The 26,487-nt window shown below is 45.3% G+C and overlaps 1 protein-coding gene across 1 annotated transcript in view; it reads right to left on the bottom strand.

Annotated features, from left to right (window-relative positions):
• BMPER (BMP binding endothelial regulator) overlaps positions 1-18,450 on the bottom strand; it is a gene marked incomplete at both ends in the record, with an annotated part of 235,228 nt that extends 216,778 nt beyond the window's left edge. The window contains 2 exons of the mRNA XM_080701300.1: positions 17,331-17,416; positions 18,318-18,450. Coding sequence (XP_080557426.1) covers positions 17,331-17,416; positions 18,318-18,450 — 219 coding nt within the window. The remainder of the gene's footprint in view (positions 1-17,330; positions 17,417-18,317) is intronic.
• Between the last annotated feature and the right edge of the window lie 8,037 nt (positions 18,451-26,487).

A 26,487-nucleotide genomic window follows, 5' to 3' on the forward strand; every position in this document is an offset into this window, starting at 1 on the left:
GCAGACCCTGCTCTCGATGTCTGATCCCCAAAAGCATGACTCAAAGCTAGGACTCTGCTACTCATCTTCAGTAGGGAAAGAAGACTCAGAGGATCCAGAGAAGAGCCCGCAGTCCTCAAGCAGCACCACCCAAAGTGGAGAAGCCAAGATCCCATGAGCAACTTGGGACTCTCTCTGCAAGCACGTGAGAGACAGACACAGAGGAGCAACCGAGCTAACCCTGTATTGCAACTTCAGGCTTAGTATTCCTTTCTGTCCTTTCAAAATGGTGCTTACTTCCCACATGTGTGAAAGCTGTTAAAGATTCTCCTGGACATTCTCTTCACTGAGCTAAACGCTATCAGCATGTCATCAGCAAAAAAATATTTACTAAGCACTCGACTGTGCTCTGAGCTAGTCCTATAGCGATCCCCAGCAATCCTCTCTCCAGCCCTTGATCATGATCACAAGGGCTGTCCTCTGGCTCGCCACCCGATTGTCCAGTTTACCCAAGACCAGGGAGAGTCCCACCACATCCGTACCAAGGTCCACTCGGTATGTGTGCGAAGACAATTACCCAGTGGAATACCTTTTTGTACACTTCAGTACTAGGCTGAAACAACGCGTTAAAGACGGAAACTGAGAAAAAAACAAGGCACAAAACTTGGGGGGTGGTGACATCAGGTAAATGCTGGGCTAATAACAAAGGAAACCTGCATGAGAGAAAATAATAATAATAAAGATGGAGAAGAAAGAGGCAAACTTCACAACAGTGGGATGCCAAGCTAATTTAACTTTTTTTTTAAAAAGAGAATTCTTGTTTAAAAGTATGGGAAACTCGGTAGCAACCTAACCAAGAATTATATGGAGGTGCTATGAATTGGAACCTGGCCAGCCTGACTTCACACCCTCCCTGAGCAAGGGGAAGGAGGGGCCAGCAGAGAGAGAAAAGAACAGAAGTTTCCCAGAATGGACGCATGCCAGACGTGAGTTGCCTGTAGAGGGTAACAGCTTCTCTTAGCGTTTTGGGGGACCTGGGGGCTGAGGCGAGGAGCAGTCTCCTGCCTCACCTGGCCCTCAGATCCTCATGGCCTACTTGGGTTCCTCCAGATGCGGCTGGATCCCGCCAGGTCGGTCATAAAACCCTGGCTGCTTGGTCAAATTGCTACATCTAGTTGGCTCCTGCGAAAGAAGCAACAAACAGACGTCACATCAGCTCCATCCTGCAGCTGCTGCCCATCATGGAGAGACCACAGGAAACACAGTGCATCCCTGGGGGAATCAATCCAGCACATGAAAAGCCTGGCGGAGACCCAGCGGGTCGGCCTGTCCCACCCAAAGGCGCCAGTCAGGACTCTACCTAACTGGACCGCAAGACTGTTAAAAACACAGTCCCAGGGAAGCGCTCCGCCGGTCACTCGGCCCCCGGGGTGTTTTCAACCCCTGTGGTTAAGAAGCATCCTCTGAGAGACATCTCACTGGAGCCTGCCCAGGATGGAAGAGGACTCCGGTCCTTGAGCTGGCCCGACTCTCGCTGGTCTGCAGTGTGACCTGTGCTTTGCTTTTCTGAGTCTTACTAGTCTTAACTATGAAATAGGAGGGGTCTTTTAATACTGTTATGGGTGCGTTGTAATCATACCACTTAGTGAGATTCGAACTGCTATGTTGGCGCATGCACACAGCAGTCGGTGTGTTTCCCCCGGCATCCCACCGCGTCCCCCGAACGTTTTAGTGAGACCGTAGTGACACCTTCGTTTATGGACACGGCGTCATTTGGTCTGTTTCCTTCCTCAAGCCTCCCTTTCCCCCTCCTCACGCCCTCCCCAGTCCCCTCCCACTGTGCTCCTGGTCTCTCTCCGCACTTATCTGAAGTCCCTTTTGCTCCGGATTTTCTCTCTAGCTTTCACATCGGAGAGAAAACATATGACCCTTGACTTTCTGAGACTGGCTGATCTCACTCACCACAGCATTCTCTGGTTCCATCCATTCTCCTGAAAATGACATAATTTTATTCTTCATGGCTGAGCAAAATCCCACTTTGTTTTTATCCCATATTCTGCATCCATTCACCTGTTGATGGGCACCAAGGCTGGTTCCATAATTTGGCAATTGTGAATTGTGCCGCTATAAACGTGGGTATGCGAGTACCAGTACAGTATTCTGAAAGTAAGTCTTTATTTTTAAAAAATGCCGAGGAGTGGAATAGCAGAGTCTGAAGTAGGTCTCTTCAGAAAGCCCCTACTTCACAGGGTGGCTTTGAGGAAATGGTCAGGCTATCCCCACATTATGAACACAGTGTTTATTCACAAATGTGTGTCTGGGCTTAAAGTTTGCGAGGCAAAATTCTAGGTGCTTTGAGCAACTGTCAGAATTAGACACTATTCCTACCCCCAAAGAAACATAAAGTCTAATAAAAGAGACAACCATATAAATTCCTAGTAAAAATTCAGGGGAAGAAGGAGTAAGGGTTATAATAAAAATATTCAATTTCAAAGAACATGTGACTAATTGTGATTGCATAGCTGGGGAGGTTTTTTGTTTTGTTTTGTTTTGGTGGTGGTACTGGGGTTCCTGAAAGCCCTTCTACCTCCGGGCTATACTCCCAGACCTACTATATATATATATATATATATATATATATATATATATATATTTTTTTTTTTTTTTGGGTGGTACTGGGGTTCCTGGAAGCCCTTCCACCTCCGGGCTACACTCCCAGACCTATTTTATATTTTTATTTGGAAACAGGGTCTCCTAAACCAGCACGCACGGCTGGCTTCGAACCTGCGTGATCCTCCTGTCTCTGCCTCCTCCCAAGCGCGGGGATTACAAGCGTGCGCCACCTCGCCCGGCAAGCTGGGGAGGTTTGATAGAGATGACAGGAAAAAGGACAGGAATGTCCGATGGAGATGGCTAAGGCATCTGTGAAAGCTTTGCAGAAACAGTATGATGTAAATGACAGCTGACGTGTTATAAATTTAGGACCAATATGAACCAAATTTCAACCGTATATAACCAATAATCAAATACGAACTTCTGTTCTTATGCTCATATTTATAACACTATAATTACCTTATATTGTCAGCCTATTACTTATATTGTTTACTAATTACTTCCATGGCTGTGACATCCTTCGCTGGATGTTATGTTTCATCAGGGCAAAACCGGTGTCTGATTCTTCTCTGGGTCCATTAAGCCTCAGTTTGGGAAGAATCTTTTAAGGGGAAAAGTCACCAGAAGTGTTTATGAAAATGGGGGAATTCTTGGCTCTCTGGAGTCAGGCATGGGAAATGTGCGTTTTTAGCAAGCTCCCTGGTGGCTCTCAGGCACATTAAAACATGTGAGCCACCACTGCAGGGGACTGCTGGGAGAGCAGAGGAAACTGAAGACAAAGTTCTTAACCACTGACTTGTTAATGACCTGCCACTGTCTGAGAGAAAACAGGTATTCAAAATGCAAACATGTGAGGGAGGAAGGCCAGGAGCTGCTGTGACCAGGGGCTGCCTTGACTAGGGGCTGCCCCTGGTTTTCAAAACTCATTCCATGGGCCCAGACATGCACAAGTACTGGTTACATCACACACTCAGCCTCATCTGAGAGTCTAATGATAGAAGGTAGTGTGCACATGAAAGCCACTGCCCAAATACCATATTAAGTACATAACAGACATAAATATGTAAAATCTAGCACTGTCAGGGAACCTCGGTTTGCTCTGTCAAATCAAATATTCCAGCCCAGAGTTAATACCTCTGGCTGGCATAAGTTGATCATTTTGCAAAGCCCTCGAAAGCAATATAAGATATCTAACCTCAAAACTTTCTCGGGCATAACTTAATCTTCCTATTCACGTAAAAGAGTGTTTCTCCGATCTCGCAATGCCTCGGGACATGATCAACAGAAATGTTCAATAAATATGTGACTGGTTTAATGACCATCAGTCTATCACTCGCCTACTCAGTCCGCAGTGCAGTCCCCACATGTTCACTGGACCCCCCAGCAGCTGTTCCCCACTGAGCTGAGCGCAGTTCCCCTCTGCCCAGCCACCCTCAGAGGCGCCTGGAGGATGGACAGCAGAGCCCATTAATTAGGGGTGGAGGGTTTGCAGATTGAGAGAAGCTTTATGACATCACACACTGAAAAGCCTTATTCTGCCTCACCACATTTTCTTCCTGGTTTGTCGACCCAGTGGAAATTCATTCTGAATTTAAAGGCTGCTTCATTCAAGCCCATTACAATGACCTAGGAGAAAAAAATGTCTGCCTTGAAAAAGCCCAAAGGTGCTAATATATATGAGGTTGAACCATGTGAAACTGCTGTTTTCATAGGTCATCACTAGACAAATATCAATAATTTCTTAACACCAAATACTGGGGTCTCTAGATTACTGTAACATGGTCACCTAGCATGCAGAGTAACTTAAAAAGGTTTCTCTTTTGCCTCACCCAGTATAGGATTGACATGAAACAAAAAAGGAGAAATCACTGTGAGGCTTTTTGCTTGGTTGGGTTGGGTTTTTAGTTTTTGGAATTTTAGGGGGGTGGAGGACATTGCTTGTTTGTTTGTGGTACCTGGGATTGAGCCCAGGGATACTGTAGCTCTGAGCTACACAGACCGATTTTTATTTTTTTTATTTTTTGAAACGGTGTCTAGCCAAATTGCTAAGGACCTTGCTAAATTGCTAAGGCTGGCCTCGAACCCACAATCCTTCAGTTTCAACTTCTCAAGTACTGGGATTACAGGCATGCATCCCGATGCCTGGCTTCAATCACTGCTCTTAGTGAATGCCAACTACTCCCCTGTACATGCACCCAGGGAAGAAAGCAACGGGCACCTGGTCATGCGCTTCCAGCACATCCCAGCAGAGAGAGGGGGCCAGTTACTCCAGCAGAGGCTGCCCCAGACTGCGGAGTCTTACAAAAATGGCAGCGCCTGTCCCCTCCCGTGCCCACCATCCCTTCTACAAATGCGGACCTGAGTCATCTCTTGGGGCCAAATTATTCTGTGATACACCCACGTGCTAATAGGGTGCCATCTGACTCTGGAGCTCTCACTGGGCACTAAAACCACTGTTCCACATGTGCTTGGAAACAGGAAATCAGCACACCTCAAGTCGAACAGGCCCATTCCCTCCAAGGGGCATAAACACAGACCCACAGCAGGACCCTGACTGTTGGGCAGAGCAGATACCAAGGGAGTGTGTCCCTTCATTGTCCCCGCCCTCTCATTCGGAAGAACAGTGGCCCCTGATCCAAGAAAGTGCTGCCATGAAAATGTCTTGAGGCTACTGCTTTTATACCTTGAATTCACAAAGCAGGAGAGATCCAGCAGGCTGTGAACCCCTCTAGAATCATGAGCTTCTGAGAAGCAAAGGAATAGAATGAGACCATCAAATAAGGCATGGAAGGCTTTTCTGGGAACGGAAGCTATGAGCCCCTCAGGCCACTGACCTGACACCGGCCCTGCGCTCTGTGCCAAGAAGGAGCAGTTGTGATACCTTGGCATAAACTGTTTGGTTTCACAGAGAATACAGAAGATAACAGAGAAGGGTTAAAGGACCTACATCCACAGATTAGTCTCAAAGAAGAGCCTCAGAAGAAAAGTTCCAAAAATAAAAAAAAGTTTATGGAGCAATAGCCGTGGGAGATGTAAGATGCTACAAACGTTTCTCACTGAGGCCCAAAGAAATGGAAAAGCAGCTGCAGGTCTTCTGATTTTCCTGTCTCCTTGCTCTAAGCCAGGTGGGTCTCCTTCCAGAGGTTGCTCACAGCTGCAAAGGCCAGCGGCACCACCCAAGAGGTGAGTGACCACATTGGGCCCAAAAACAAGGTGCCCATCTAGGCCCGCAGCACACAAGCAGCCGAGAAAACCATCTGGCCAAAATCCATTCACTTGACCAAGAATACAAAAGTTATTTGGGAAATGCATGGTTTTTATTATTAAAATGTGATGATCACTATCTTCCTGATTTTTACTGTCACGGTTCTTCTCTTTGAAGCGGCTGTGGGATACCATTACTCAGGTTGCGGGTCCTCTCTCGGAGCCATTTTACGGTGGTCCCATCAGAGCAAGGCCTTTGGAGGGTCTCCTGTGGTCAGCAAAGACACCACCTGACCCATCCTCTTATTTTCTCAAGTTACCTGTGTGAGGCCTTAAAATTGCCAAGCAGTTTCCACATCTGTGAATTCTCATTTGGCAGATCTAAGTTAGTACCACCCATTACCTAACATTAAGAAAAAGAAAAGAAAAAGAAAGAGGGGGAAAAAAAAAAAGCTCATTACACTACATGACCTGACATACAATAAGGCCTTTGTCCTTAAAAGAAAAACATAATTTTCAACAGAGTCAGCTCCCAGAAGCCAAGGGAGCTAACATCCAAAACCTAATATAAACAGCACGGCTTGTGTAAGGTTTCGGAGCTAGCCTCCCTGAACGAGGCCGGAATGGCTGGGAACGCCAGCTACGTGAATCAGGAGACATTTTTCTTTGTGAATGTTGGAAGTGGAAGTGAGAAGGCCCCAGAACCACCTTTCTCTGCACCTCCTACTTGTCATCAACCTCTCTGCTGGTGACGGCAGGATATTCCTAGACCAGGGAACGTTCCTTTCATCACAAATAAAAGTAGGTCTTAATGTGGATATGGCCCTATATTTTCAAATGTAATTACATTCCTTTTGAAGAAAAATTAAGTGTTTTTGTAATGATTATTTAGGATGTCTTTTATAAAAGAGGGTGACCTTCTGTGACCAACTCTCCCTGGGAGAGTCATGTTTTGGAACTTGGAGTTAACAACCCAAACTATAAACAGGAAACTCCAGCCCAACTCCCACTCAAGTCCCAAGGTTGTGGGCCTCCTGCTGAAGCTATGGGTGGACAGAGATGACTGTGACAAGGTTCCTACCCTTAGAAGCTCATCCCTTAAGACGTGAGTTAGCCCAAGTAAGTCCATGGTGAGACAGAACATTCTCTTAAGGAGAAGCAGAAGCACAAAGAGGAGTTGACAGCACCCTGACCACAAGCCCGGAGAGCTGCGTGAATGTGCAGGCCCTGTGCCCAGATCCAGCCAGCCATCGCTGGATCTATTTAAGATCCCTTCGTAGGATGAGGCCCTGAGCCACAGTGTGCACAAGCGACCGTGGATACTGGGCAGCAGGACACTGGTGTCACACTCTTTAAAACAGAGAAGACTCAGAACTGTCAAGCTTGGAGTTGGCTGGGGATTAGCTTAACATGTTTACCTCCCGCCTGCCACAGATGGACAACTGGGCATCACTGCAGAGGCAACACAGGCTGGTCAGGCTGGTCGTGGACCAAGCAAAAGCATGCTTGAAGGTGAAAAACAAAAGAGCACCTTGCCTCACTAGACCCAGAAGACCGGATGTGGCCATCTCTGCATAGAAAGAACAGCAGTGGCTTCCACTCTGATATCTTCTATCTACTCTGATAGAAGGTGTTGGCAACAAACTATTTAAAAGTTCCATTTAAGCACTTCTTAGAAGGACCCCATGGGTGATAATCCATAGCCTTTCAACAGTGGAGGCAGCTCTCATTCCTAAGTGCCTCCTAGGGCTCAGAACACAACTGGAGGTTTTCCCCGGGTTAATTCACAACTGATGATAGCATCGTGATGAAGACACAGATGTCAAGATACAGAGCTATGTGGCAACTTACCCAAAGCCATCCAACTATTAAGAAACAGATGGGGACTGCACTATCACTGCAAAAGAATATATTCATTAAATGATGTGCTAAAAACTGTTTATGGCATATACAGTTCTCCATATCCATGGTCCTTAACCAACCATCCAGGTACTTAACCAACTATGGCTTAAAAATATTTAGGAGAAAAACTGCATCCGTATTGAGGATGTGGAGACTTTTTTCTTGTCCTTATTCCCTGGACAATATAGTATAACAACTATTTACATTGTATTAGGTGCATAAGTAACCTAGAAGATGATTTAAGATATATGGCAAGATGTTCATAGATTATACAAAACTATTCCGTCGTTATATAGAAGGGACTTGAGCATCTGAGGATTTTGGTATCCTGGAGGTCTTGGAACCAGTCCCCAAAGATGTTCATGAGCAACTGTATTTTACCTTCTTTTGTTCAGGTTCTTACCCTTGATAATAATTCTTTTGACACCATTTATAAATGACTTTCATGAACATGTGATTTTTTTTACCCACTCATATCACCTCTCTCAAAACAGTCCTGAGTGTGTGACACGGGTGTCCTGCTGCCCAACCAGCCACAGGGTCACTCGTGCACCCCTGTGACTTAGGGACTCATCACACAAAGGGTAGGCCCAGGTGACCCGGGCTGGCTGGACTTGGACACGTGGTCCTGCACATTCACACAGCTCAGTGGGCTTGAGATCAGTGGGTAAAATGTGATATTTTTCCCACCCACATCACCTCAGCTAGTGCCTACAACCAATGGCTAAGGTCTGCCGAAGGGCACGCACACCAGTAGGGACCAGTCCAGTCAGTCCAGTACTCACAACCAGGGCTCAGAGAGACCAAGGCCCCCAGTCAGCCATGACAGCCACTAGACAGCTTGGGTCAAAGTGGAACCCATCACTTCAGACACCAAAACCCCCACTCCACATCTTCACTGATACAATGGGCACTAAAATTTTTGTGAAAATAAGAATTATTTTACCCTAAGACTTAGACTTTGGGATATTAGATTATATCATGTTTTTAAAGCACCATTAGCAATTTAATAGCGCAAACTTGAAAATTTTTGATAGTAACATTTTATATTAGTCAGACTCTTTTATACTGTTGCTCTTATTCCTAATAAAAATGCCTCCATGGGGCCTGGTCCATTCTTTCATTGAACTATAGAAATATTTCAATGTTTAGAAAAAGTTTATTACTTCTATCCATGATATTAGTTTTGTTTTGGTACCTATAGAGTGTCGTGTGGTGCTTATGTATTCACTTTTGCTAAGATCTTTTAAAATCAAAGTTAGAATATTTGGGGGATTATTTTTCATTGAATTTTCAGCATTCCTAATAGCGCCCTTAGTTGCTGTCTCCGGCCAGATGGATGGATTCCACCCAGTCATCTATGATCAACCACTCTACGTGAAGATGCACAGCAGGTGTTAGTGAGAGGGAGGCCATTGCTCCTTGTTTCAAATAGTCCAAAAAGATGATAAAAAAAAAAGTTCCTCTTCTGGTATTCTCCTAAAATTGTTCCCTCTAGCTCTCTGCAATATTTATTTTTAATATTTTGGGGAGGTACTGGGGATTGAACCCAGGGTATTCTACCTCTGAGCTACACCCCTGGCCATATATGCGTATATGTGTCCAGTGGGTCCTAACATACAACTGCATCCTTTCACAGGGAGCCACCCAGTTTGGGACTCGTGTATAAAATGTGTACTACCACCGCACATACCTGTCATCATGCGGATAGCTGCCAGGCTGAATTACGTCCCAAACAAGCGATGCATCAGCTCGGAGCAGTGTGCTGCTGTGAGTGCGGGAAGCGAGCCCAGCAGCAGCACCTGCTCTGGAGACGAGCAGAATGTTGCAGCGGCCCTACACCTCTTCCCACTTTAGTGGCAAATGCCTTTTATTGACTGTGTCCTGCTGGGAGTCTGGTCATCCAGATATTCCACAACTAGAAAGTAGTTAAAGAAATTCAAATGTGTGAGCAAAGTTGGTTTATCCCAAAGCCATCCCACCCCTATTGCCAAACCCTGTCTCCCTGTCTCCCAGTGCGAACACCCCCACCAAGGCTCCCAGAGGCATTTAAATAACACATCTTATCGTGTCATGTTGGCTGTGAAATATATGTTAAATCATGTTAAATATGTTACATCATGGCATGAGTCCCCTTATTCTTGTACTCAAGGGGCTTTCCAGGCCACTTTCCAAGGGCCCATCTCCCTCTGGTTCCTCAGAGATCTGGGCACGCCAGGCTCTGCCATCTCCACAGTCCCCAACACACTCTTCTGCCCAAGAATGCTTTGTTGAACCATTTCTCCTCCTCACGAAAGACCCGACATCCTCTAGCCAGAATCCATCTACCACTCTCTTGGTGCTTTGGTCCAAGTTCATGATAGAGTTTTCCGTTGCTCACTTACAGCATTTTTATACATGCGCCCCTCCTCTCCCTACTCCAGGCTGTGGGCAAGGGTCTTCCCTATTGACCTCTGGGTCCTCAAAGGCACCCAGCCAGCACCAGCCTTCAAACACAGAGAAGGTTCGAGATCATCGAGTAAAAATGGAAGCAGCGATGAGGTGTGAGGAGAAAGAAAAATATTATTGAATTTATAACTCGCCATCCCCAGTGCCTTGAGCGGTATTTTGTAGAACTGGAACTGGGAATCATAGGTCTTAAAATATACCCAGCACGTTTGCTGATCTTAACTAAGTTCAGTAAGCACACTTGACCTCCCAGTGCCACGAGAAGGAGAGTTATTTGTATTTCACAGCACAAAGGACTCATCTGCCACCAGTCAGACAGAACCACAGAAGAGGGTGTGAAAATCTGATATTCCTTGTTTATACAACACATTTTTGTTAGCTGGTTTTATTTTCCGTCATTTTGCCTTGTCTGGCTTTTCTAGTTCTCACCTATTCTGCCCTCACCTTATCTGTATTGTAGAATGAGGACCGCCTTCTCCAGCATCATTCCCGAGCATTCTTAAAACACTGGCTACTGCAGATCCGCATGGTCAGGACCAGCACGCAAACCCAACGGCGAGATCACTGGAGAGCGGATGGGGAAGGGGACCAACGGGTAGGCAGACAGCGAAAACACGCTCAGGCCTGGAACTGGAACGGGGTCCAGAGACTTCCACAAGGCAGGCCAGGAAAATCCCCAGGATGCCAGTCCACTAGGCAGTTTTTCCAATCTCAGAGCTCTGAGTCCCAACCCTATCTTTCTGCCAATAAAAGTACAAGCGAAGGTGACCCCACAGGCATAGAGATGTAAATACACTGCAGAAAGGAGGCCCCTCTTCCATGGAAAGTTCTCTTAATGTTTAATAGAGAGGGAGCAAGGGGAAAATTTACACTAGGGCCCATAGAACCCTGAACCAATAAGAAAGCAGCCTGGACCGGCCAAGTCCACCCGGAGGGACAGAAACACTCACTAAAAGTTACTGACGTAACTTTGTTCATTCATGATGATGGGTGGGCTTGGCACCACTAGCCCCTCCCCGCCTCTTCCCCATTGGCGTCCCTTAGTATCCAGTTCTGACGAACCTTTACATCCTATTCCATGAGAGGAAATAAGAGTTTTAAAAATAGCATCACTGACAACCGCAACGGAAACTCATGGCAGAGAACTTTCTCTTTGCCAAGCTTTGGACCAAGTCTTACATGTTATATCTCATTAAATTCACGGAATCTCTATGGTAGCACATAGGACTATCTATGAGCTAGATGTTGATATCCACCTCTCCCTCCAGATAAGGAAACTGAGGTTTTGAAAGGTGAGGTGACTTTATCTAGTTCGTCATCAGATTCAAAACGAGGCCTGCAAGATGCCTGGGTTATACCTTTTCTCCAAAATGATATGAATCCTGCCCAAAGCACTTGGCTTATACTTACAAGATCAAAATCTAACTCCCCCCAAAAAGGCCCTGGTTCTCCCTCTGGAGACCGAAACTACTCCAGAAGCTTTGAAGTTGCCTGTAGATGTTCTTAGTAGTAAAGTACTAGCAGAAGCAATATGGTTAGGAGCCAATAAATTGGCTTCACATCCCAGTTCTGTCTCTAAGCCACCATGAGACCTCAGGAGCTTCGGTCTTCTTCTCTGAGCTAAGAATTACTGCCTTGAAGATGGTATTGGAAAACATGCCAACTCAATCCTCTAAGTTAATCGCCCTCCCCCAAAGCTATTCTACTGAGAGACATTGGCCATATCACCTTCTAAACAGAATACAAATGCATCTGATCACTCCCTAATGAGCACCCAAAGTCTACAGATGACAAGAAACAATTTTGAGAAAAGTATGGCAGCCCATATATCTGTGCATTTACTAAGTGCAGCACCCCTCTGAATACAACAGGGCTACTTTGAATTCTTCCCCTTACAACACACACACACACACACACACACACACACACACACACACACACACACTATATCCTGATGCAACTTTATCTCCCTGATTCTCAAACATATGCCTAACACTTGTTCAGCTAATCGATATCTATTTTCCAGGCAGTAATAATGTGAACAATGCAAAACCTACGGATAAGGTGGAGATAAAGCCCCTGGGGGGCCAGAGATGCTGGGAGCTACCTGTTAAGTGACGGAGGATTTTTGTGACTAAAAAAGTAGAAGACAGCAGACAAGGTCAGCTCTGTTCTTACTATTTGCTTGGCTCCAAGATAGATGGGGCTCTCCTTCTTATAATACCGAATTGCACGTGGCTTTTTATGAGCAAAGGGCCCGTTTCTACATAGCACCTCTGGATTTAAAAGAGGAAATTTCAACCTCAGAATAATGTTTTTTGCTGAACAAAATGTATGCCAAACTAAGCTCTGACTTCTGGTTCTCCGAGTCCCAGCCTCTAAAGTTTTCTCAGGTTTCCAGTCCTGGGCAAACTCTTTGGCTTCTAACGTTTCCTCCTCTGGTTCGGTTAGGGGAAAGGGGGTTGAAGTGTGAGCACCCCTTCTCATGGACACCTGGGGGGCTTGGGGATGCCCAAAGACCCCGGCATTGCTTCAGGCTCATTGGTCTAGGTGTGGCTGGCTCCTACCGCTGGACCTCAAGGTAGGCAGGCGCCAGCGTGTTTTCCTGGGCATTACGGAAAAGACAGCCCTAGGGAAAAGGGGGACAAATCCGGAGAAAGGGGAAGCATTCCGGAGTTTAAAAGTTTACATCAGGCCAAGCTGATTTCAACATCTGGGCTTCTCTTCCTCAATCCCACAAAAGGTCATTTCTTAAGGCCAAGTGCAGTGTCATAAGCTTGTAATCCCAGTACTTGGGAGGCTGACATAGGAGGATCGCAGATTCAAGACCAGCCCCAGTGACTTAATGAGACCTTCAACAATTTAGTAAGACTCTGTTTCAAAGTAATTAAAAAATGGTTGGGGTATAGCTCAGAGGTAGAATGCCACTGGATTCAATCCCCAGTAACCTCCCCACACACACACACAAGTAATTTATTAAGGTGCAAAAGACTATGCTTTACTTTCTGACTAAATAACAGTCTGTGCATCTCGAACCTAAACTGCCTACCCAGGTGCTGAGACCTGAGAACCCTGTCCACCCTCTTGCCTCCCTCTCCAGCAGAGAAAGTGGCTCTCAGGCCCGCTCTCTTCAAAATGAGGTCCCATCACCAGCCAACAAGCAGGTTGTTCTTGGACTGAGACGGGTTCTGGCAAGATATTCGGGTCCGTGCCGATGATAAACGAGAATACAGTTATTCAGAGCTGCTGCTGTGGTCGCTGCTCCCACGTCATCCCTCAGATCTCACAGAAATGAGCTCATTCCGCCTCCGAAGCATTCCGGAGTTTAAAAGTTTACATCAGGCCAAGCTGATTTCGCAGGGGTTTGCAGGCTCCGACTCTGTAATTATATGCGGGACTCTGTGCCACCGATTTCCTCCCAACTGTAACATTTTACATCTTTTTTAAGCATACATTGAGGTTAGGGAGTTTTTTTCTTCTTTTTAGTACATGTTATGAAATAAGATATGAACTTATGCCCAGCCATAGGTACCTTTCTGCCAAAAGGCTGGACCGACACAAACTAAATATGACTATTTTCTTTATCCAATGTTCAGTTGAGACGATTACGTACCCTCTTAATATACATACATAAACCTAAGTCAAGACCAACACTCCGTGCAGGTCAGCTGAAATCCTAATGAGATTTTCCTCCCGTATAATGTGATTAGCAAATGTTAACTAGCCGAACTTCTAAAAGTCTCAAAGGAAAGAAAGCAAAGCCATTCTAAGAGCACCAAAAGGTAAGAGTTTCCCTGGTCTTCCTACTTTCTCACACTTGAACAAGCAGCCTATTCCTCCTGGTTATAGGTATGTGCTCCAGAGACGGACAACCCCCAGACGGTCGACTCTGCTATTTTAGTAAATAAAATACTAAATATTATGTGTATGAGAAAATAAATCGACAAATATGCATTCTTTTTTTTTTTTTTACAGCACTGGGGATGGAACCCATGGGAATTCTACCTCCAAGCTACACCCCCAGCCCTATTTTGTATTATTTATTTATTTATTTATTTATTTATTTATTTATTGGTGGTACTGGGGTTCCTGGAAGTCCTTCTATCTCCGGGCTACACTCCCAGACCTATTTTTACATTTTTTAAATTTGGAAACAGGGTCTCCTAAGCCAGCGCGCGCAGCTGGCTTCGAACCTTCGCGATCCTCCTGTCTCTGCCTCCCAAGCGCGGGGATTACAAGCCTGCGCCACCACGCCCGGCTTTATTCTTTATTTTAAAACAGGGTTTCACTGAGTTGCAAAGGCCCTCACTAAGTAGCTGAGGCTGATCCTCCTGTCTCAGCCTCCCAAATGCTGGGGTTACAAACATGCGCCACCACACCCGGCTCAAAAATGCATTCTCCACAAGCTGGAAGCTCATAAGCTTCCAGGGTCCTCATTTGTAAAATAGAGGAAAACCTCTTCCAAGGGCTTTGGGAGTCTCAAGTGAAATAATGCAGGCTTGGTAAGTGCCTGGCAACTAAAAGGGCTCTCCGATGCTAGCTGGCTAATACTGTCATTCTGCTGAATATGTCTGCCTTCCAACCTAAGTAGAAAAATTCCAAGCCGTCGTGCGGGCCAGATCTGAAGTCCATGGGGTTCAGTGCGTCCAGCTGAAATTTACAAGCACGTACAAAGAGAAAAATGGTTGCCCTTCTCTTCTTACCCAGTCTTACCAAGCCATTACAAATGTTTGGGAAGCAGTAATGGCTGTGACAACTCGGGCCCAGAATCTTATATCCCCGGAAAGTCAAGACAAGACAACATCTCACTGGGCCTTTCGGCTAATGAGGGAGCAGTGTGGACCTCCCGAATAGGGCGAGTCCTCCACCGCCAGGGACTGGGAAAGGACTCGACAGTGCCCGCCTACAGCAGACACCATAGTGCTCCCTGAACGGAGAAGGCATAAGGAACCACTGTCCTCAGGAGTGCATCAGGTAGCAATGCCGAGGAAGCATCATTTGAATTCCAACTGACACATCTTTTCTCTTCACATTCACTCTTTACCTTCGAAAATGCAGGGTTCTAACACCTATTCTCTTATTGCTAAGACTCTGCTTTAAAAGAAAGGCACTATTTTCTACCAGGATAGAAATGCTAAAAAGGGAGAATGCTCTATAGAGGGTTTTTTATAAGGTTATTTGGGAAACGCAATTTGTAAAACTCAAACTGTACGTATGTATGTTTGGTTGGTTATTGGTAGTAGTGGGGATTGAACCCAGGACATTCTAACTCTGATCTACACCACCAGCCCCTATTTTATTTTATTTTTTATTTATTTATTCATTCATTCATTCATTTACTTATTTTTTGCGGGTCTGGGGATGAAACCCAGGGGCATTCAACCTCCAAGCTACACCCCCTGCCCTATTTTTTTTTTTTTTTGAAACAGGGTCTCACTAAGTTGCAGAGGACCTCACTAAGTAGCTGAGGCCTGCCGGGAACTGCGATCCTCCAGTCTCAGCCTCCCTAATGCTGGGATTACAAATGTGCGCCACCACGCCCAGCTTATTTTTTTATGCTTTTGAAATAGGGTCTAGCTAAATTACAGAGTTCCTCACTAAGTTGTTGAGGCTGATCTCATATCTGGGATCCTCCTGTCTCAATCTCCCAAGAACTCGGATTACAGGCCTGCACCACCATGCCCAGCTCAAACTGTGTATTTAAATTAAATAAACAGTAACATTGTCCAAGAGAAAAACGGTATTTTCATATGTGGAACTCTCAGCACATTTAAATATTACTTGGTGGGGATCATTCCTACTCAAGAGAATAATAAAATAGTTTACTCCCATTATCCAGATAAGAAAAATAAAAAGGGCTCTCTCTCTCTCTGTTCCTTTCTCTCCTTCTCTCTCTCTCTCTCTCTCTCTCTCTCTGTATCTGTAACTGCAATTGAACAAAAACTTAAACTCAAAACTTCTTTTGAACATGTTCTTTAGTAAAGATCATTACCATAGCAGCTTATTAGTATAAACTTAGTATATTTATCGTCTCAGCAAATGCAATGCATTTTTACCCCTTTGCGCTGATTTCCTTCATCTTTAGAATCCTATAATTGTTTGATACGGGCATTCTCCTTCCCTCCACCCATTTATCATTCTTCACCCTTGATCTCATCACTTATCATGAAAAGGTCTGTACAGTTTAAAACCAGATGGCTTGGCCTGAAAAGAGATAGACCCTTCTCTAGTTCCACAGGGCACGCGGACGTGGTTCCAAGCAACTATCTAGCACTTTGGGGCTTTGCGTTTGCATTTCACTGCCTTACTGTATTTCCAACAGAGTTTTGTGATCTGTAGATTTTAGTCCAGGCTTGCCAAAAGTCACTGGCATATAAAGGCCACTCTTCAGACTAAATGTCGCCCTTTCCGCGATCCTCCTGTCTCTGCCTCCCAAATGCTGGGATTACAAACCTGTGCCACCCCGCCCGGCTTATCTCAGATTTTTTTATCTATTTAATTCAATCTCCCCAAGTAGTTACTCATTAGACTGGACATTAACTAGATAGCTAAAATAACTTGAAAGAAGTATTTGTTTGCATCTACCAGCCCGTGCCACTGTTAACTAAACAACTGGCAGCCAAGAGTCATCCTTTATCAAGAGTCGCATTGTCCTTTCTGACCTGCTTCCAAATCAGAAATGAAGACTGTACTGGAGAGCTTAGGGTCTCACGAGCAAAGGCATCCAAGACCGTATCTTGCGGTCACATTTCTCCTTTGTGGTGGTCATCGCTCTCTTCTTGTCACATATCTCAGCAATGACCTTTATCCCAAAATGCTATCTCATCTCTTCCCGCTGAGCTCGGATGATAGGACCCATGCACGCGTTTAGTGCCTTTAACTGTGACCAGGAGCAGACATCGCAAACGGTCATTCTCATCAAAACAACGTCTTACGAAGTCCATCTTAGGTTTACTTCTACAGGGATGATGCCACAGATAAGAATCCTCAGCCTGATAAAAACGCAAAGGCCAAAAGCCATAAAGCTCTGAAATTCGGCTAGACGCAAGGCAAAATGAGGTCGCGGCTGGAGCGGTTTGTGATAACTGAGAGGAGTTTTTCAGATCTGATGATCTTCTCACATTAAATGGATCCACCTTGCCCAGGAAACCAACAGCCCTCCCCTGGCCTGAGCCCTCACTTACCAGGCACACACACATAATGCAAGGGTTGTCGGTGATAAATGGGATCTGGAGGACTTCCCCTTCATTCTCACATTTTGCCACAGAACCTGAAATGAAGCAAAAACACCTTTTATTTAAACCTTGCTTAGTGGTTTTGCCATAAAATCTTACATTTCTACACTAGTCCTTTCTGAAACACCTACCCGAATTGCAGCAATTTTCTTAATGAGTTTTAAATTATCAAGCTCACCAAAAGCAAATCCCCTCGGTGCATTTGAAATGGTGTTATTTAAACAGGTATCTTTTGAAACGCTGTAATACGTACATAGTTTTCCTACTCTCTGATAGATGGCTTAAACACAATTCCAAGTGTTTCACTGGATCTTTAATGATATTCTTCCTTCCTGAATCCAGCTACACATACACCCCAAATGCAGAAACACTCAAATTGACCACTGAGGACTGATCATTAAATCTGAACATAATCCAGGACTGTGGGATTGCAGAGACCTTTTCTGTGGATACGTCTCATAATACTGCCGTGGGTTGAAACCACTCTCTGAAATGCAACCCAATGCTCCCTTCTCTTAGAAACTGACCCAACATTTTCTTTTTTGCACCAGGTGTGTGTCAGTAAAGCATGTCCTTTACAACAGCAGCTGAGGTCTTCACCTGCCTGGAAACATAGAATTATTATATCCTGCGATGATCGCCCTTTAAAAAATGACTGTATTTTCTTGAATTTCAGGGTCTGGAAAGCCTATGCTTGAAGAAACCCTGCCTCGCGCTGTAGGTATATTGGAACCCTAGAGCCTGAGAAAAGAAAATCGCACCGTTTTCTTAAAATTGTATACGGGGGGGATAAAAAAAAAATGGGGTTGGGAAAAGCATCAGAAATCAAAGAATTCTTAACTTCAAATAGATTTTAAAAATAAAAGGTCTGTCCCGAGGATCCTGACGGCGCCGGCGCTCTGCCCCCCGCGCCCCGACCTCCCCCGGCCCCCCTACCTGTCAAGAAGGAGGACGCCCGGGACGGGGGCACCCCCGAGCAGCTGAGCAGCAGCAGCACGCAGCAGGTCAGCCCGGGCGAGCGCCGGCGGGGCCGCGGGGCCAGCGCCCGGGCGCCCGGGCCGCGCAGCATCGTCACCTGGGCGGCCGGGCGGGCTCTGCGCCGCGGCGCGGGCGGCGGGCGGGCCGGGGGCGGGGCGGGCCGGGGGGCGCCGGGGGGGGGGGGCCGGCCGGGCGACTCTAAGGAGTCCCGGCGCCTCGCATCCCCACGGGGGGGAGCTGCCCCGGCCCGCGGACCCGAGGGAAGCCGCCGCCCGCCGGCCGGGGCCCGGGCTTCCCGGGGGGAGCGAGCGGGCGCCCCGCCGCCGGCCGCGACTTGCCCACCCGCGGCGCCTCCCTGCGGCGGGGCCGGGCCGCCGTCCCCGGGGAGCCCTGCGGGCGCGGGCCGTGCAGAGCAGGGAGCCTGGGCGCCCGTGCATCTCGACATCAAGCCAGTGGGGGACCGGCGGGGTCCACGGGGAGGCACACGGAAAAGCCTTTCGCCCTTAAAAAGAGGAGCGATCGCGGAGACTCCTCCCTGCCGAGCTCGGGCGAGCCGGGGCGGGGTGTGCGGCGGGAGTGATCATTCATTCACCAAGAAAGACCGGGGACCCGCCCGCGCCGCTCCCCAGCCCCGAGGCCGAGCCTTGGGTGAGCCCCGAGGCCGATCGCGGACCGCCGCCCCAGCCCTGGACCCTCTGCTTCAAAGGGGACCCCGTCCAGAAACGGACAAGGGGCGTGAGGGACGCCTGGCAGATGCGGGGACCTGGTGGCCAGCCGTCTGGTCCATGGCAAGACATCATCGGCTTCCTCACCACCCGCAGAATGGAAGCCGGGTACCCGCACGCGAGTGCCCCAGCGGGTCAGCCTGGGTGGATCCAGATAGCAAAAGAGTTAGAAGCCAAGCACCCGCCTCCCCTGCACACACACGCACACACATGTACGCGCACACATGTACGCGCACACACACGCACATGCCGCAGAGGGACCTGCAAAGGGGATTAAAGCAAACGAGCCTGTTTGCTTACACTTTATCGTAGCCTCATCCAAACCCTTCCACGGTTTTTCTTTTCTTTTCTTTCTTTTCTTTTTTTTTTTTTTTTCTCCTTCTTGGCTGTTTATTTGTTTTCGTTTTTCCGAGTAATTCGGTGGCTTCACTTAATGAGTGAAGCGCTGCCAGCACCCAGGCCCAGCATGGAGCTGATAGGCGCACTATATTCTGATGTGGGAAAAGTTAGAGACAGGAAGGCTGTCGTTAGCTTAGCATGCTCCATTTCCCTCTCGAAACAGATTTTTAGTGTAAAACTTATGTTAAAAGAGAAGGGAGATGATGTGGTTGTACTCCCCCCCCACCCCCGCAAATAACACCATGGCCAGACAGATTTTCGAAAATCAGTGTGTTTAATGTATTTACTAATCATAAGGGGGGAAACCTGCAAAAATGTCATCCCTATGCCTAGTTTTTACTTCCAACAGTAACTGATTACAAATTTAAAATAAAATCTTTTAATAGCTGGACACGGTGACACCTCCCTGTAATTCCAGTACTTGGGAGGCTGAGACAGAAAGATCACAAATTGGAGCCCAGTGCTTGGTAACTTAGGGGACCCAGTTTCAAATTAAAAAATAAAAAGGGCTGCCGGGCGTGGTGGCGCACCCTTGTAATCCCTGCGCTTGGGAGGCTGAGACAGGAGGATCCGCAGGTTCGAGGCCAGCCTCAGCTGGTTTAAGAGACCGTTTCCAAATAAAATATAAAAAATAGGTCTGGGAGTGTAGACCGGAGGTAGAAGGCCCCTGGGTTCCATTCCCAGTACATAAATAAATAAATAAATAAATAAATAAATAAATAAATAAATAGGGCTGAGGATGTAGCTCAGAGTTACAACTCTCCTAGGTTCAATCCCCAGTCTAGCAAATAACAATAATAGTAGTAATAATAATAATGCAGGTAAGTACAATCATTGAAACCACCATCTCCCCTATATAAAATGATTTTAGGGTTTTTAGATAGAGTTGCTAACTGTAACTTATTTAAGGAAACTCAGATAATGGAGAAGCTGGGAGATCTTGTATTCCCTAGACTTCAGGAGATTTGGATACATGCATTCTATAAAACTGTGGGACATCTGCAAAGCATGTGAGTTACTCTGACGTGTCTTCCCTGGACAGGAGTGCACCCTCACAATTCTCAGGATAAATATCTTTATGATGGAATTCCGGTGTGTGCGGCATTGCTAGAATGGGTGGCGCGGTGCTTGGAGTTGTCCTGGAACTCTCCCTGTAGGTGTGAAGCCCCAAATCTCCTGGAAAGCATTTTCATCTGCTCGGAAGTTTGCCAATGGGAAAGTTCAAGCCTTTGGCAAATCTGGCTGGCTCTTTATTATTATAAAGTGCTGCCGACATTGGTTTATCAGGCTACCTACTCCATAAGTTGGCCCTGATGAGCCAAAGGTCTTATCAAAACATTTTTTCATGGATCTACTGGGGCTGCCACTGATCCTTCAAATGACAGTTTATCGGCTGCCTAAGATCTCGGTCAATGCAAAGCTGAGATATTCCAGGGTCAAAAAGAAAAATAAATAAGTAAATAGATAAACATGGGCACAAAAAAGGCACACGGATATGCTTTCACGTTTAAACTAAACAGTGGTACCATCCAAATTCCCAAATGACCTTCGCTGAAATAAAAAAGAGGGAAAGAATGTGTGTTTGGCCCTGTTTATGATATCTTTTAAGGGTAAAGAGGTAATGGAGCCCAAAGACCAATATTTGATTCAAAGCTTCCCCCAGGCTCAGGTACTAAAGCACGATCTCAGCACTTGCTCTGGAAAATGGAATCTGGAACCCAATGAGACTAAAAAGGGGGACACACCTGCGGGCTCATCTATGATGCCGAACGCTCACTAAAAACTCCAGCTGAATATGCGACTTAGCAATGAGGATTCTGCTCCCAGACGACTCCCAGAGAAACCATTTCAACCCAGCTTCCCCAAAACAGAAATAAGTAAATAAGTCATCTAAAAAGGAACCAGGGTAAAAGAAATTGTGATACCAACCACTCGGGCAGGAGGGAAGGTGTTCATTCCACAAATGTATTTATACATAGAAAAGGCACTAAGACGTGATAAAAAATGGAGAATTGTCCTTCTAAGAATATAACACAGTACAGGTAGGAAGTGGATGTAAGAAGAGGAAGAGACAGCAGGCCCTGGAATCTAAGAGAAGAGATCTGGCTCCTGGGGAAGGTGGCACCGGGGGGCTGAGCTTGGGATGAGGAAGGGCAATGCCAGAAAAAAAAGGAAAAAGTAAAAGCAGAGAGACACATGGTTTCCAAAGAAAATTGGGAGCAGTGATTCCACTGGGCCTGTCTGTAGACTGAGTGGGAACAGGAGGTGTGGGGACAGTAAGGAATGTGTGAACAGCCCCTTTGGGATCAACCCCAGATGACAAACGGAGTCAGTCATGGACCAAGTGCCCCCCTCACTTTTCCTTAAAACATCCAGGCTACATTTCTTTAGAAGAGAAATTATTTCTGCAAGTGCATTCGGCACTCAGAACGTTTGGTCAGTCCTGGTCATGATACCAGAGGGCACCATTTCTCCCTTTGCCTGCTTGAAAGGGCCTGGGTGACCGAGTGGATTGGGCACATGAATCAATTTCTCAGCCTTTTTAGCAATGGCTCTGTAAGTCTGAATTGGGATGAAAGTAGAAACACTACTTCCAACTATTGTCTTAGAGCACTGTGGGTCCTGAGATCATATAAACCAACTCCTTGTGCTGCCTATTTATTTTTATTATTTATTTTTTGATACTGGGACTGAACCCAGGGGCATTCTACCTCTTTGCTACACCCCCATCCCTTTTGTTTATTTCTCATTGTGAAACGGGGCCTTGCTAAATTGCTGAGGAACTCAAACCTGCAATCCTCCTGTCTCGGTCTCCCAAGTACCTGGGTTATAGGTCTGTACCACCACACCTGCTGCCCTTCCCCTCTAGAAATGAGAGCTCGTAAAGCTAAGGAGTGACTAGCCCAGGGTCACATGGCAGCTAATGGCAGAGCCCATTTAAACACAGTCCCGCTGGCTCCCTGATCACGGTGCTTTCCATTACAGACGTTCTGCCTTCTTGGATTATGAGTCATAAGAATTATAGGAAAAGGCCATGGGATATTTTAGATATGATACAAATTAAAGCTACAGAGTTGGCGCAGTAGCTACTCAAATATTTATTGAACTGAACTGGAACCAACGATACAAGTTGTAACGCCATAAAAAGCAGACCACAACTGAGCTCACCAGTTGAACAGTGGATTTATTCTTAGATCACTAGGCTAAGTGTTGAGGAACTGCACCCTCCTCTGGGCTTTGCTACTGGTCTGCTTGGTGTCTCATGTCTCAGAGATGACTAGGCACCGATGTGGCTTGATTCTGCACGTGGGCCCTCATATTCCAAAAACTCAGAGGCTCAAAAATCCCCTTTCTTCAGCCTGTGGGGGCGTTAGGACAATGACGAGGACATCACCTCAGTGGTACTTGTCTAGTACATACGCGGTCATTATCAGAACTGAACTAAATCGGCCTGATTTTTTCTCACTGAATTATTTGTCTCCAGTGACCGAGAAGTTTATTTCTAAAGCAAGGCATTTTGCTGAAGATGTTAGGACCAAGAAATTTTTAAACACAGTTGCATGAAAATAGCAAATATCACTGAATTTTTTCATTTTGATTTATATTTTAATAAGTACTTTTTCCTCCTTCCCCGTCTTGACCACCCCTGACCCCACCTAATCCCTACCTTGATGGTAATCGAATGTTGTCAACAATAATGGAGAAAGGTTCACTGTTTTACATAGTACTTCTTCACTTAAACATTTATGAATCTGGGCACGGTGGCACATGCTTTAATCCCAGTACTTGGGAAGCTGAGACAGGAGGATTGCAGATTCGAAATCATAAGGAGACTTTGAAAGAAAGCGTCCAGGACATGGTAGAATAAGGAAGGAAAGATGAGACTCTAACACCATGAAGCATAACCCAAGCCCGGGCTGACCGTCTCTGGCTTTTCCTGAATATGCAGAAAATGCATTCCTAGTCTTGTTTTGGCCCAAGTTAATTAGGTGTGTTTTTCTCTCCTTGTTACTTATAGCTGAACCTGAAATCTTCTCAAACATTTGGCACATACCAAAGGAATAAATCCTTAATAAGTAGCTATATCCTTAATTTATTTATTTATTAATATTTGAGGTACTTTCAGAGCCAAGAAATAGTTGTCTCTGTTTATAAGTATCTAACATAATTTACTCTAAGTATATTACGAAACTTACAGGAACTTACGATAATCTTTTTTTTTTTTTAAGAAACAACCTTTAGACGTTTGTACAGCCGTGTTTGTGGCAGCATTATTCACAATAGCCGAAATGTGGAAACAATCCCGGTGTCCTTCAAGGGATGAATGGATGAGCAAAACGTGGTATGAACAGGCTATGGAATACTGTCAGGCTTAAAAAGTGAAATTCAGACACATGCTACAACATGGATGAAACTTAAGGACATGTGAAAAATAAAAGAAGCCAATCCTGACAGGTCATTTCAAGCGTCTCCACTTCTGCGAGGTGCCCAGAAGAGCAGTGCCATCGAGTCGGGAAGTAGAACCGTGGCTGGCAGGGGCTGGGAGAGGGAGGACCAGAGAGTCATTTAATAGGGATAGAGTCTTAGTTTGCACAGTGAAAAGAGGCCTGGAAGCCGGATGTGGTGGCACACATCTGTAATCTCAGTACCTGGGAGGCTGAGAGAGGAGGGTCACGGGTTCCAGGACAGAGTCAGCAATGTACTGAGACTTCCAGCAACCTAGCCAGCCTCTGTTTCAAAATTAAAAATAAAATAGGGCTGAGGATGTGGCTCATGGGTTTCAGAATGCTCCTGAGTTCAATCTCTAGTGCCAAAAAAAAAAAATTCTGGAGATTGGTCATACAGTAGTGTAAACATACCTACACTACTGAAGTATACACTTAAAAATATGAATCGTATGACAAATCGTATGTGTATTTTATCATAATTAAATCCTTTTTGTGTGTGTGGTACTGGGGATGGAACCCAGGGAAATTCTTTCCCTAAGCTACCTATCCTGCCCTATTTCATTCTTTTATTTTGAAACAAGGTCTTACTAAGTTGCAAGGGCCTCACTGAGCTGCTGAGGCTGGCTGTGAACCGCAATCTTCCTGTCTCAGCCTCCCAAGTACTGGGATTACAAGCATCCTCCACCATGCTGGGCTAAAAGCTTTTAAATTTAGAAAAAAAGCTCATTATATTTTCTTCATCATTATTAAATTAACATACAACCATTGGCCCAAAAGTAGAAAATACAGATAATCAAAGAAAGTAGACGTACTGTCTTCTAACCTTCTTGTGGGGCCTGGCTTTGTGATAAGCAGTTCACAGACATTACGTTATTCCATTCACCCAACAAGCTTATGAGGTAGGTACTACCATTAGTCCCATTACACACAAAAGGTAAGAAAATGTTCCAAGGTCCTGCAATGTGGAATTAGTCGACCAAGAGTCAAAAACCACCGTAGGCTCACTCTAGAGTCCCTGCCATTACCGGTTATATTATTGTGAATTTTTTTTGCCACTGATTAGCCTTTGACAGTATCATTTTTAATAATTGTACAGTATTTTATGATAGAAAGCGACCATCATCCTCTTAAATAATATCCTGCAGAGGTCATTTCCAATTCTTTCCTGTTATGAGGAATGCTTCAGTGACCATCACTTTAATATTCATATTTATTTCCTGAAGAATAAATTTATTATTTGGCAGACCAAAGGCATTTGTATAAAGGCTTTTGAATATATTTTTATAATTCTTAATCAGAGATTGCTTTCCCCTGTGGTCTTCAATTTTTTTATGCTAAATCAATATACTTGCTCAAAAAGAGACCTTAGAGTTCCAAGCTACTTCTGTTGTCTTAATAAATATTTGTAGATGCAGAAAATGTACAATTAAGTCTTATCAAAAATAAAACATATCCCACTGGCTTTCTAGACTTCATTGAATGTATGATGTAAATATTTATTTAGAGAAATCTTAAACAACAGCGACTTCTTCGACCCCCATCAGCCTCGTGACATAAAATCAAGTATCTGTAAGCTGGGAGATAATAACCAGTTCCTATCAGGTTGTAGCTCAGTCTCTGCCTAAAACAGTCTCCTTCAACTTGAATCCTTTTCTTTCCCCAAGCCATACTTTCTAGCATCTCCCATTATAAAGACAAAAATCATATTAATGATCAACCACAGCATCTGTCAAAAAGCAGCAAGAGAATAAATCCAAATATCCAAGATTTAATTAATCAAAACTATTCCACCAACCCTAGCTTAATATATAATAGCTTGTCACCGATTGGATTAGCCAGTGGTCATTACAAAAATGAAACTAATTTCACTAATGTGAGAAGCATTCAAAGGGAATTCCTTGAAACTAATCCAATGACTTAATATCTCATCCTGATTCTGCAACTTGACCTTCTAATGATTTGAGGCAAGTTGATTATCTCTGTGAGTCTCTGCCTGCTTGTCAGGGTTCAATGTGAAGGCATTTTATTAAGTGCTACATTTTAAAGGGTATCACAGCTAGAGAATTTTAGATATGACAGCACCCTCAGAAAGCACCTAATCCAATGGTTTCACTCTATGAAACATCTGAAATCCATATAAATTAAACAACGTAGCCCTGCATGGTGACTCAAGCACACTTTAATCCCAGTACATGAGAGGCCGAGACTAGAGGATCCCAGGTTCAAAGCCAGCCTCAGCGACGTAGGCCCTTTTCCAAAATAAAAAAATATAAAGGGCTGGGGTATAGCTCACAGGTAGAATGCCCCTGGGTTTGATCCCCAGTAATACACACACACACACACACACACACACACACACACACACACACAGCAACTTTCCCAAGACTATGAGAATTTTTTTCCAGAAAAGCAAGCACCTTTATTGAGAAATATTGCTCCAAATATTTGGCTATACTGAAGTCTATTCTCCCTACCTACACACACACACACACACACACACACACACACACACACACACACTTCAGAGAACTGAGGAGCTAGGTGGTCCGAGCCTCT

The sequence above is a fragment of the Muscardinus avellanarius genome, assembly GCF_963383645.1.
Source record: "Muscardinus avellanarius genome assembly, chromosome: 9".
NCBI lineage: Eukaryota > Metazoa > Chordata > Mammalia > Rodentia > Gliridae > Muscardinus > Muscardinus avellanarius.